The 12,541-nt window shown below is 44.7% G+C and overlaps 1 protein-coding gene across 1 annotated transcript in view; it reads left to right on the top strand.

The window, feature by feature from the left end:
- The window catches only part of avl9 (AVL9 homolog (S. cerevisiase)), a 162,671-nt gene that overhangs the window by 126,121 nt on the left and 24,009 nt on the right, over nt 1-12,541 (top strand). The window contains exon 11 of the mRNA XM_072466837.1: nt 2,354-2,488. Within this exon, the coding sequence (XP_072322938.1) occupies nt 2,354-2,488 (135 nt within the window). The remainder of the gene's footprint in view (nt 1-2,353; nt 2,489-12,541) is intronic.

Genomic DNA, 12,541 nt, shown 5'->3' on the forward strand with positions numbered 1-12,541 from the left:
TCCCCCATTTCTGTACTAATGGAAGATCCCTTATTTTTAAACTATCCTCAGTTCTTGCCTTTCGGGACACATCCTCTCAGCATCTACCGTGTCAAGTCCCCTCAGGATTTTGTATGTTTGAATAAGATTAACTCTCATTCTTCGAAACTCCAATGGATACTTACCCAATATTTCCACATGATATCCTTTCATCCCAGAAATCAGTGGAGTCAACTTTCTGTCAACTGCTTCTACTGCAGATCTATCCTTTCTTGAGTAAGGAGACCAAAACTGTACACAGTGCTCCAGATATGATCTGACCGAAACCCTATATAACAGTAGCAAAACTTGCCTACTTTTATATTGGCAACATTCCATTTGTCTTCCTAATGACTTGCTGTACCTGCATAATAACTTTTCCCAAATCACATACCAAGAAATCCAAATCCCTTTGTGCGATGGAGTTCTGCAATTTCTCTCCAGTTAAATAATACACTGCTTTTCTATTCTTCCTGCCAAAGTTCACAATTTCCAACATTATCCTCCACCTGCTAATTTTTTGACCACTCATTTGACCTAAATCCCTTTGTAGATCCTTTGTGTCCTTGTGATAGCTTACCTTCCTACCTAACTTTTTATCATTAGCAAATGTAACACCCAACATTAGGTTCCTACGTCCAAGTTATTGATATAGATCGTAAATAGTTGAAGCCTAGCACTGATCCCTGTGGTAACAGTTCCAGCTTGCCAACCCAAGCTGTTGTCTAACCAAATCTCTCCCCTTGCTAATATGTTACACACTGAGGTCTTTTTCATGTAACCTTTGATATGGCACCTTTTTGAATGCCTTTTAGAAATCCAGGTACACCACATCTATAGGTTCCCCTTCATCCAAGTTGCTTGTTACTTCCTCAGATACTCTAATAAATTGGTCAGACATATTTTCTCTTTCACAAAACCATGTTCACTCTGATTGCATTAGGATTTTCTCAGTGCCTGGCTACGACTTCCTTTATAAATTCTTCCATCTTCCTCATGGCAGTAGAGGATGTTTTTTTTAACAAACAATTTTATTGAGGTATTTTTGGCATTGTAAAGAGTAACCATATACATTAGTGTGCAAATATCAATTACAAAAATGTCAGTAGAGGATTGAGTAGAGGAGTTACAAATGCTATTTTCCATTCGGATCAGATCTTTCCAGAATCTAGGAAATTATGGAAAATTATAACCAATACATCTACCACTTCTGCAACCACTTATTTTAAGGCCCTCTAATGAAGTCCATCAGTGTCTGGGGACTTGGCAGCCTTTAGTTCAAATAGCTTTCTAATTACCCTTTCGCTGATGATTGTTTTAAGTTCCTCCCTCCTTTTTCTCTCTCGATTTACAATCATTTCTGGGTTTTATTTGTGTCTGAAAATAGACACAGAATATCTGTTCAACACTTCAGAGAATTTACAGGGCAGAAGGAGGCCATTCGGCCCATCGAGTCTGCACCGGCTCTTGGAAAGAGCACCCTACCCAAGGTCAACACCTCCATTCTATCCCCATAACCCAGTAACCACACCCAACACTAAAGGGCAATTTTGGACTCTAAGGGCAATTTATCATGGCCAATCCACCTAACCTGCACATCTTTGGACTGTGGGAGGAAACCGGAGCACCCGGAGGAAACCCACGCACACACGGGGAGGATGTGCAGACTCCGCACAGACAGTGACCCAAGCCGGAATCGAACCTGGGACCCTGGAGCTGTGAAGCAATTGTGCTATCCACTATGCTACCGTGCTGCCCCATTTCTGCCTTATTTGCTATTATTCATTCCCCAGACACACACACTGGAGGACTAACGCTCACTTGATTTACTCTTTTTCTTCCTAAATACTGATAGGAACTCTTACTATCTGTTTTCATATTTCTAGCTTGCTTTCTCTAATTTCTCAATTTTTAGTCATTCTTTTCTGGTTTCTAACTTTGTTCAATCTTCTGACCCACCACTAACCTTTGCAGAATTGGACACTTTTTTCCTTCAATTTGAGACTATCTTTAACTTCTTTATTTAGCTATAGATGGTGCATCGTTCTCCCAGACAGAAATGTACCTTTTCCCTGTTATGTAATATCTCCTTAAATGTCTGCCACTGTAGACTCTATGACTCATGCCTTAAGCTAATTTCTCAGTTCACCAGATTCGTCTTAAGATCCTCATAATTACATTTATTTTATGTTTTTAAAAAATAGCCTTAGACCCACTATTCTCTCCTTTAAACTATAGTCCTTATATGTTTTCTATTACCATTGTTGACCTACATCTGAAAATTAATTTGTAAAGAATAGTACCATGACTAAATCAAAGTGTTTTCTTCTTTCAGGGTTATCTTTGTTTACCATACATGGCTTTGCAACAGCATCATCTTCTCTCCGATGTCACTGTGCGGGGGTTTGTTGCTGGGGCAACAAATATCCTTTTTCGCCAGCAGAAGCACTTGAGTGATGCAGTTATTGATGTAAGTGCAGAACTTCCAGAATGTCAAACGGTTCATGTCTTTAAGTGCAGCAAGTTAACCTACTGGCACAATATTCTGGCCAATAGCACAACAATAAAAAATTCCATAACCATTTGTTAAGGGTATAATTGGTCACATAGAAAGATATCATTGATCAACTTTGATCATAGCAGTAAAATGCAAATTATGTAATTGTAAGTTTTGGAAAAAGTCCCCAAGTTTTTATGTCTTCCTGCAGGTTAATTATTATTCCATATTAGTTAATGTAGCATTTAATACTTGATGATTTCTGATTTTGAAACAGTGGAAGTGAGGAGGTGCTAAACAAATTAGCTTATTAGTTTCACTGGTCATTGGTCGTAACTTAGAAATCAGTCCTGGCTTTTAAATGTCTAAAATTAAAGAATTTTTTTACAATTTCAAGAAATTGACTCTTGACCCTGGTATAACAAATGGTTATCCTCAACCCAGTGCCAAGGTGCAGCTATTAATTTTCACTATCAGCATAAAATACAGAGATTGAAAAAAATTACGTACAGTCAGTTTGTACCAAGCATATTAGAATCTTAAAATTAATATTTTCCTAATTTGTTCATCTTTCACATCCATTTTTAAAAAATATATATTTTATTACAAATATGTAACATAACAGGTTACAACAAATAAACATCCCAGGAAACATACTTCCCAGCAATCAACTATGCAGTCTGTACAAATTATTTCCCCTTTTTCACTCCTCCCCCGGGGACGAACAGCTCCTCAAATACGATTAGAAACATCCTCCACCTTTTCTCAAACCCCTCTGCAGAGCCGCTTAACTCCTATTTTACCTTCCCAACCGCAGGAAGTCGTACAGATCACCCAACCATGCTGCTACCCCCGGTGGCGATGCCGACCGCCACTCCAGTAAAATTTGCCGCAGTGCAATCAGAGAGGCGAAGGCCACAACATCGGTCTTCCTCCCCTCCATGAGCTCCGGCTTCTCTGAAACCCCAAATATTGCCACCAAAGGGTCCGGGTCCACCTCATCCTCCACTATCATGGCTAAGACCGCAAACACACCTGCCCAAAATCTTCCCAATTTTTCGCAATCCCCAAAACATGTGCATGTGATTCACTGGCCCCCGCCCACACTTTTCATATTCATCTGCTACCCCCTGAAAGAATCCACTCATTCTCACCTGAGTCATATGCATCCTCTGTACCACCTTAAACTGTATCCAGCCATTCCTTGCACAGGAGGAGGTCCCGTTTACCGTACGCAGTCCCTCACTCCATCCTCCCCAATTCATCTTCCCTTCCAACTCCCCTTTCCATTTCTCTTTGATCTTCACCAACCAGCCACTTGTATATATCCCCAATTCTTCCTCCCCTTTAACTTCTGGAAGCAGCAGTCGCTCCAGCAGGGTATATCCCGGCAACCCCGGGAATCCCCTCCAGACCTTTTGCGCAAAGTCCCTAGCCTGCAGATACCTAAACTCACTCCCCGTCGGCAGTTCTACCCTTTCCCTTAGCTCCTCCAGACTGGTGAACTCTTCCTTTAAATACAGACCCCTCACCTTGGCCAGCCCCGCTTCCCTCCACCTCCTGTACACACTATCCACCCCCCGACTCAAACCCATGATTTTTGCACAGCGGCATTAACACCGACATCTCTTCCACTCTAAAATGCCTTCTCAATAGATTCCATATCTTCACGGTGGGCTCCCCGAATACCTACTTGGAGCCATTGGCAACGCTGCCATCACAATAGCCCTGAAACTTCCTCCTCCATCCTAACCCTTCTAGCCCTTCTCCTTCCCACTACCACTGCACCTTGCCCACATTTGCAGCCCAATAATAATGAAGCAGCTTCGGCAATGCCAAACCCCTTGCTGCCTCTACCTCTGTAGCAGGGTCCTCAGCACCTTCCCCACCTATACAAAGTCCGAAATGATTGTGTCCAATTTCCGAAAAAAAGCCTTTGGTATAAAGATCGGGAGAGCCTCAAAAATAAACAAGAACATCGGCAGAATATTCATTTTCACTTCTTGGACCCTCCCCGCCAACATTAAGTGCAGTGTATCCCACCACTTAAGATCCTCCCTGGCCTCCTCCACCAGCTTTGTTAAGTTCCACTTATGGAGCCTCGTCCATTCCCTCGCTACCTGAATTCCCAAATACCTTAACCTATCCCTCACTACCATAAATGGCATCCCCCCCTAAATTAGCCCGCTGTGTCAGCTCATTCACCGGGAATACCTCGCTTTTCCCTACATTCAGTTTATACCCGAGAACCCTCCAAACGTCCCCAGCAGGCCAATAATCCTTCCTGTACTCTAGCGGATCCAAAACATACCGCAACAGGTCATCGGCACAGAGCGACACCCGATGCACCTTCTGCCCCTCATAATTCCCTGCCACTCCCCCAATCGCTGAGAGCATCGCCAACAGCTCTATGGCCAGCGCAAACAGTAACGGTGACAGCAGACACCCCTGCCTCATACCCCTGTGTAAGTCAAAGTTCCGCAACTCATTATTCATACTCACCCTCGCCTTTGGTGCCAGATACAGCAACCGCACCCATGCCACAAATCTCAGCCCAAACCTTCCCAAAACCTCTAACATGTGCAGCCACTCCACCCGATCAAATGCCTCCTCCATGTCCACCACCTCCGGTACCAGAACCCCCGACGGATTCATCACTCCATTCAACAGCCGTCTTGTATTACTCGCGAGCTGCCTGCCCTTCATGAAGCTTGTTTGATCTTCTGCAACCATCTCCGGGACACAATCCTCCATCCTCCCCGCCAACAACATAGCCAATACTTTCAGATCCGCGTTCAATAGTGATAAGGGCCTATACATCCCACATTCCACCAGGTCCTTCCCTTTTTCGGGATTAGCGTGATTACTGCCTGCGATATCGTCTCCGGCAGCTCTCCATTCTCCAGTGCTTCATTAAAAGTCGCCAACAGATGTGGTGCCAGGTCCGTCACAAATTCCTTATAAAATTCCACTGGGTACCCATCCGACTTCATACCCCTGATACTATCCAGCACCTCCCTCAGCCCCAAGGGCTCCTCTAATGCCTGCCTCTTTGCTTCATCCACCTGGGGAAATTCTAGCTCGTCTAGAAACTGCTCCATGTCCCCCTCCTCTCCCCCTGGGTCCGCCTCGTAAAATCCTTGGCAGTACCCCCTAAATGCCTCGTTTATCTTCCCCGGCTCCGACACCATATGCTCAACCCAGTATGTATCTGCAATATTTCCCTGGACGTGGCCTGTCCCTGCAGTTGGTGCACCAGCACGTGGCTCGCCTTCTCCCCATACTCCTATTGCAGCCCTCTTGCCCTACGCAGTTACCCTACCGCCCTCCCCATTGTCAACCTGTCAAACTGCCCCTGCAACTTTTTCCTCGCCAATCCCTCCACGGTGGGCACCCTCGAATGTTCCCTGTCCACCTCCACTGTATCGCTCACTAGACGGTCATGTTCCTCCCTCCTTTCCCTATCCGCATGAGCCTTAAACAAAATAATTTCCCCCCAGAGCAAAGAACAATACAGCACATGAACAGGCCCTTCGGCCCTCCAAGCCTGCGCCGATCACGTGTCCTGTCTAGACCAACCGCCTGTATCCTTCTATACTCCCATCTGTTCATGTGCCTATCCAGATAACTCTTCAACGTCGCAAACGTATCTGCCTCAACAGGCTCACTTGGCAGTCCATTCCAGCCCCCCCCACCTTGAACTTGTGTTCCCTTGTAATTGTCATTTCTGCCCTGGGAAAAAGCCTCCAACTGTTCACCCTATCTAAAGCCCTAATAATTTTATAAACTTCTGTCAAGTCGCCCCTCAGTCTCTAGGGGGAACCATCCCAGTTTATTCAATCTTTCCTCAAAGCTAATACCCTCCATACCAGGCAACATCCTGGTAAACCTTTTCTGTACTCTCTCCAAAGCCTCCTCGTCCTCCTGGTAGTACGGTGATCAGAATTGGACACACTATTCCAAATGTGGCCTAACCAACATTCTATATAATTGTAACTTAATTTCCAAGCTTTTATACTCGATGCCCCGTCCTATGAAGGCAAGCATGTCATATGCTTTCTTTACCACCATTTCCACCTGTGCTGCCACTTTGAAGGATCTGTGGACCTGCACGCCCAGATCTCTCTCTCTATGCTTCTGATGGTTCTGCCATTTATTTTATAGCTCCCACATGAATTGCATCACCTCGCATTTGTCCGTGTTAAATTCCATCTGCCATTTCTCTGCCCAATTTTGCAGCCTATCTATATCCTGTTCTATTCTCTGACAATCTTCATCACCCTCCTGTTGCTAACTTTTGGTTGGTTCAATTGGCTCTGTTTTATAACCTTTGCTCGAGAGTCGCCAGGTATCTATGATACCGCCACGAGGTTCAAGTAATGATCAATAACTCAACAAACCAATTAGTAAGATTCAAATCAAAGCACATTTATTATACACAGTCAATCACTACTCATGCATAAACTCTACTTGGAACATAGAACAATACAGCGCAGTACAGGCCCTTCGGCCCACGATGTTGCACCGAAACAAAAGCCATCTAACCTACACTATACCATTATCATCCATATGTTTATCCAATAAACTTTTAAATGCCCTCAATGTTGGCGAGTTCACTACTGTAGCAGGTAGGGCATTCCACGGCCTCACTACTCTTTGCGTAAAGAACCTACCTCTGACCTCCGTCCTATATCTATTACCCCTCAGTTTAAAGCTATGTCCCCTCGTGCCAGCCATTTCCATCCGCGGGAGAAGGCTCTCACTGTCCACCCTATCCAACCCCCTGATCATTTTGTATGCCTCTATTAAGTCTCCTCTTAACCTTCTTCTCTCCAACGAAAACAACCTCAAGTCCATCAGCCTTTCCTCATAAGATTTTCCCTCCATACCAGGCAACATCCTGGTAAATCTCCTCTGCACCCACTCCAAAGCCTCCACGTCCTTCCTATAATGCGGTGACCAGAACTGTACGCAATACTCCAAATGCGGCCGTACCAGAGTTCTGTACAGCTGCAACATGACCTCCTGACTCCGGAACTCAATCCCTCTACCAATAAAGGCCAACACTCCATAGGCCTTCTTCACAACCCTATCAACCTGGGTGGCAACTTTCAGGGATCTATGTACATGGACACCTAGATCCCTCTGCTCATCCACACTTACAAGAACTTTACCATTAGCCAAATATTCCACATTCCTGTTATTCCTTCCAAAGTGAATCACCTCACACTTCTCTACATTAAACTCCATTTGCCACCTCTCAGCCCAGCTCTGCAGCTTATCTATATCCCTCTGTAACCTGCTACATCCTTCCACACTATCGACAACACCACCGACTTTAGTATCGTCTGAAAATTTACTCACCCACCCTTCTGCGCCTTCCTCTAGTTCATTGATAAAAATGACAAACCGCAACGGCCCCAGAACAGTTCCTTGTGGTACGCCACTTGTAACTGAACTCCATTCTGAACATTTCCCATCAACCACCACCCTCTGTCTTCTTTCAGCTAGCCAATTTCTGATCCACATCTCTAAATCACCCTCAATCCCAGCCTCCGTATTTTCTGCAATAGCCTACCGTGGGGAACCTTATCAAACGCTTTGCTGAAATCCATATACACCACATCAACTGCTCTACCCTCGTCTACCTGTTCAGTCACCTTCTCAAAGAACTCGATAAGGTTTGTGAGGCATGACCTACCCTTCACAAAGCCATGCTGACTATCCCTGATCATATTATTCCTATCTAGATGATTATAAATCTTGTCTCTTATAATCCCCTCCAAGACTTTACCCACTACAGACGTGAGGCTCACCGGTCTATAGTTGCCGGGGTTGTCTCTGCTCCCCTTTTTGAACAAAGGGACCACATTTGCTATCCTCCAGTCCTCTGGCACTATTCCTGTAGCCAATGATGACATAAAAATCAAAGCCAATGGTCCAGCAATCTCTTCCCTGGCCTCCCAGAGAATCCTAGGATAAATCCCATCAGGTCCCGGGGACTTATCTATTTTCAGCCTGTCCAGAATTGCCAACCCCTCTTCCCTACGTACCTCAATGCCATCTAATCTATTTACCTGGAGCTCAGCATTCTCCTCCACAACATTATCTTTTTCCTGAGTGAATACTGACGAAAAATATTGATTTAGTATCTCGCCTATCTCTTCAGACTCTACACACAACTTCCCATCCCTGTCCTTGACTGGTCCTACTCTTTCCCTAGTCATTCGCTTATTCCTGACATACCTATAGAGTTAGTATTCCTGCTTATTCCTGACATACCTATACCTATAGGGTTTTCCTTGATCCTTCCTGCCAAATACTTCTCATGTCCCCTCCTTGCTCGTCTTAGCTCTCTCTTTAGATCCTTCCTCGCTACCTTGTAACTATCCATCGCCCCAACTGAAACTTCACACCTCATCTTCACATCGGCCTCCTTCTTCCTCTTAACAAGAGATTCCACTTCTTTGGTAAACCACGGTTCCCTCGCTCGGCACCTTCCTCCCTGTCTGACCGGTACATACTTATCAAGAACACGCAGTAGCTGATCCTTGAACAAGCTCCACTTATCCAGTGTGTCCAACACTTGCAGCCTACTTCTCCACCTTATCCCCCCCAAGTCACGTCTAATGGCATCATAATTTCCCTTCCCCCAGCTATAACTCTTGCCCTGCGGTGTATACTTATCCCTTTCCATCCTTAACGTAAACGTCACCGAATTGTGGTCACTGTCCCCAGAGTGCTCACCTACCTCCAAATCCAACACCAGGCCTGGTTCATTACCCAAAACCAAATCCAATGTGGCCTCGCCTCTTGTTGGCCTGTCAACAAACTGTGTCAGGAAACCCTCCTGCACACACTGTACAAAAAACGACCCATCTAATGTACTCAAACTATATCTTTTCCAGTCAATATTTGGAAAGTTAAAGTCTCCCATAATAACTACCCTGTTACTTTCGCTCTTATCCAGGATCATCCTCGCCATCCTTTCCTCTACATCCCTAGAACTATTTGGAGGCCTATAGAAGACTCCCAACAGTGTGACCTCTCCTTTCCTGTTTCTAGCCTCCGCCCATACTACCTCGGAAGATGAGTCCCCATCTAGCATCCTCTCCGCCACCGTAATACTGCTCTTGACTAGCAGCGCCACACCTCCCCCTCTTTTGCCTCCTTCTCTGAGCTTACTAAAACACCTAAACCCCGGAACCTGCAACATCCATTCCTGTCCCTGCTCTATCCATGTCTCCGAAATGGCCACAACATCGAAGTCCCAGGCTACTTTCTAGGCTATTTCTATCACTAACAGGCCTATACTTAGCTTCAGACTGGCCCACCAGTTCAGGGGAACAAATGGCCTTTCGTTCAGGTCCTGAGTCTGCGGGATTCAAAGCTGGTATGGACTGGTAGCGAGGAGCGCCTATCTCGTAGCGAGCGTTGACTTGAGACTTACTGGTTTGGAGGCCGCTGGACAGTTCACTCTCAGGGGCTGCTTTGCGTTGCTAAGTGACCCTGTCAAGAAGGACGATTTGAACTTGGGGGCTTTACATTATAGGCCCAGGGGCTTCCCGCCCTTCGGGGCGGACCCCGTACCTGGTTTCAAGTGATTGGACTTTGTTCCAATCACTTGGTTCGATTTCTCCAATACTGGAGCTGTTCCCTGATCGTTGGACGGTCTTTTAAGTGTCCGTTAACCTCTTTTGTGTTGGCTCCTGCTGGCGCCGAGGAGTCTGGCTTGGCTTTGTTTACCTTAAAATGTTTTGATTGTTCCCGGGGATCGCTCATTACTATGTAGATGGCTGTTACATTACTATGCAGATGGATGCTTGTATCGATACTGTCTGGGTTTCTGCAGAGTCTAATACACAGTAAACTTGCACCTGCTAGTTTTTGCCTGTGTTGGCTGAATTTCCCTTCAAGTCTTTGCGGTTCTCCATTTTAAGTCGGGAAGTGGCCAACTCAGGTGGCTACCCTCCCTCCTTGTGATCCAAACGCGAAGCGTGAATGATCACATAACTGCGTTGTCTTTATTCCCTGAACGGCGAGCACTCTTTTATGGCCTCTACACTGACCATAACTATGCAAGAAAATTTTAACTAACATTCCAAGTGGCGCGACGTCAAAACAGGGACATGTGTTGGAATCTGTAATTTGAAGGGATCTTAACGTGGAGAACTACGCCAAGTTGGGGGAAGCTTAGTTGATGAATCAAAGTCCTGGCGCACTACGACAAGTTGAAAGATTTGTAATATTTCTGGACTATGCCAAGTTGTTGGATTCCTAGTATTATTCGACTGTGTAAAGTTGAAGGAATTTATATTATTTCTACTATTCGGTTACCAGTAGCACTTTGCGAATACTGGGACTCAGCAGAAATTTAAGTTAAAACTTCTCGTGTGCCAATAAGAATTGTTTTATTTGTCTTCTATTGATTACAATTTGAAAGTCATTTAAAAGGCAATTCGTAGGCAATTCAAAGCTTTCAGAGAATCAAAGACATTATCTTTTTGCTTAGGCAGACAGCTCGAAAGTAACTTTTAAAAGGTCAAAGTCTGGAAATGAAACATGAAGAGAGAGAGAGCTAGTCTTTAGCTAAACTCAAACTCAAAGTCAAAAACAGCCTGACAGCCTGACTGAATCAAAGATAGAACCCCAAAATTAAAGAAAACTAAAGACAAAGAATTAAGGACAGACTGACTAACAGACAGACTGACAGACTACATCACTGACACAGACTAACACCCCGGAAAAGACAACTAACAAACCAACAGAAAGACTATTAAGGACAAAACTGACTAAACTAAGAGAAAGACTAAAATGGCGGGCGGAAACTTTTCAGTTATACACTTTCATATCTGTCTTAAGTCATCTAATCACACCCCAATATAATCCGAATTGGTTTGGGTTAGACTCAAACACATTTGATTTGATGGCAAGCCGTCCATCTTCAATGTGCAACATCAGCTTTTAATTGTTTCATGTCTGCATGTTATGGAATGTGATATTCTGCTCATCTTTACCAGCAATAAACTGGTCTTATGCTGACTTAGCTGTTATCTGCATTGTGAACAATGGTGCCTTCATGTTGCTATGGTGCCTGTTTTGTCCTTGATCTGATTACTGGTACAGCTTGTGTTTAACACAGCTTGTGTTTTAATGTCACACTGCCTTTGAAAATATGGGTTTGCCAGAACAACGAACCTCAGTAGAATCATAGAAGTTTACAGCATGGAAACAGGCCCTTCGGCCCAACCAGTCCATGCCGCCCAGTTTTTACCATTAAGCTAGTCCCAGTTGCCCGCACTTGGCCCATAACCCTCTATACCCATCTTACCCATGTAACTATCTAAATGTTTTTTAAAAGACACAATTGTACCCGCCTCTACTACTACCTCTGGCAGCCCATTCCAGACACTCACTACCCTCTGAGTGAAGAAATTGACCCTCTGGGCCCTTCTGAATCTCTCCCCTCTCACCTTAAACCTATGCCCTCTAGTTTTAGACTCCCCTACCTTTGGGAAAAGATGTTGACTATCTACCTTATCTATGCCCCTCATTATTTTATAGACCTCTATAAGATCACCCCTAAGCCTCCTACGCTCCAGGGAAAAAAGTCCCAGTCTATCCAGCCTCTCCTTATAACTCAAACCATCAAGTCCCGGCAACATCCTAGTAAATCTTTTCTGCACTCTTTCCAGTTTAATAATATCCTTTCTATAATAGGGTGACCAGAACTGCACACAGTATTCCAAGTGTGGCCGTACCAATGTCTTGTACAACTTCAACAAAACGTCCCAACTCCTGTATTCAATGTTCTGACCAATGAAACCAAGCATGCCTTCACCACCCTGTCCACCTGCAACTCCACCTTCAAGGAGCTATGAACCTGTACTCCTAGATCTCTTTGTTCTATAACTCTCCCCAACGCCATACCATTAACTGAGTAGGTCCTGGCCTGATTCGATCTGCCAAAATGCATCACCTCACATTTATCTAAATTAAACTCCATCTGCCATTCGTCGGCCCACT

This window comes from Scyliorhinus torazame, chromosome 11, assembly GCF_047496885.1.
Source record: "Scyliorhinus torazame isolate Kashiwa2021f chromosome 11, sScyTor2.1, whole genome shotgun sequence".
In the NCBI taxonomy this organism is placed as follows: domain Eukaryota; kingdom Metazoa; phylum Chordata; class Chondrichthyes; order Carcharhiniformes; family Scyliorhinidae; genus Scyliorhinus; species Scyliorhinus torazame.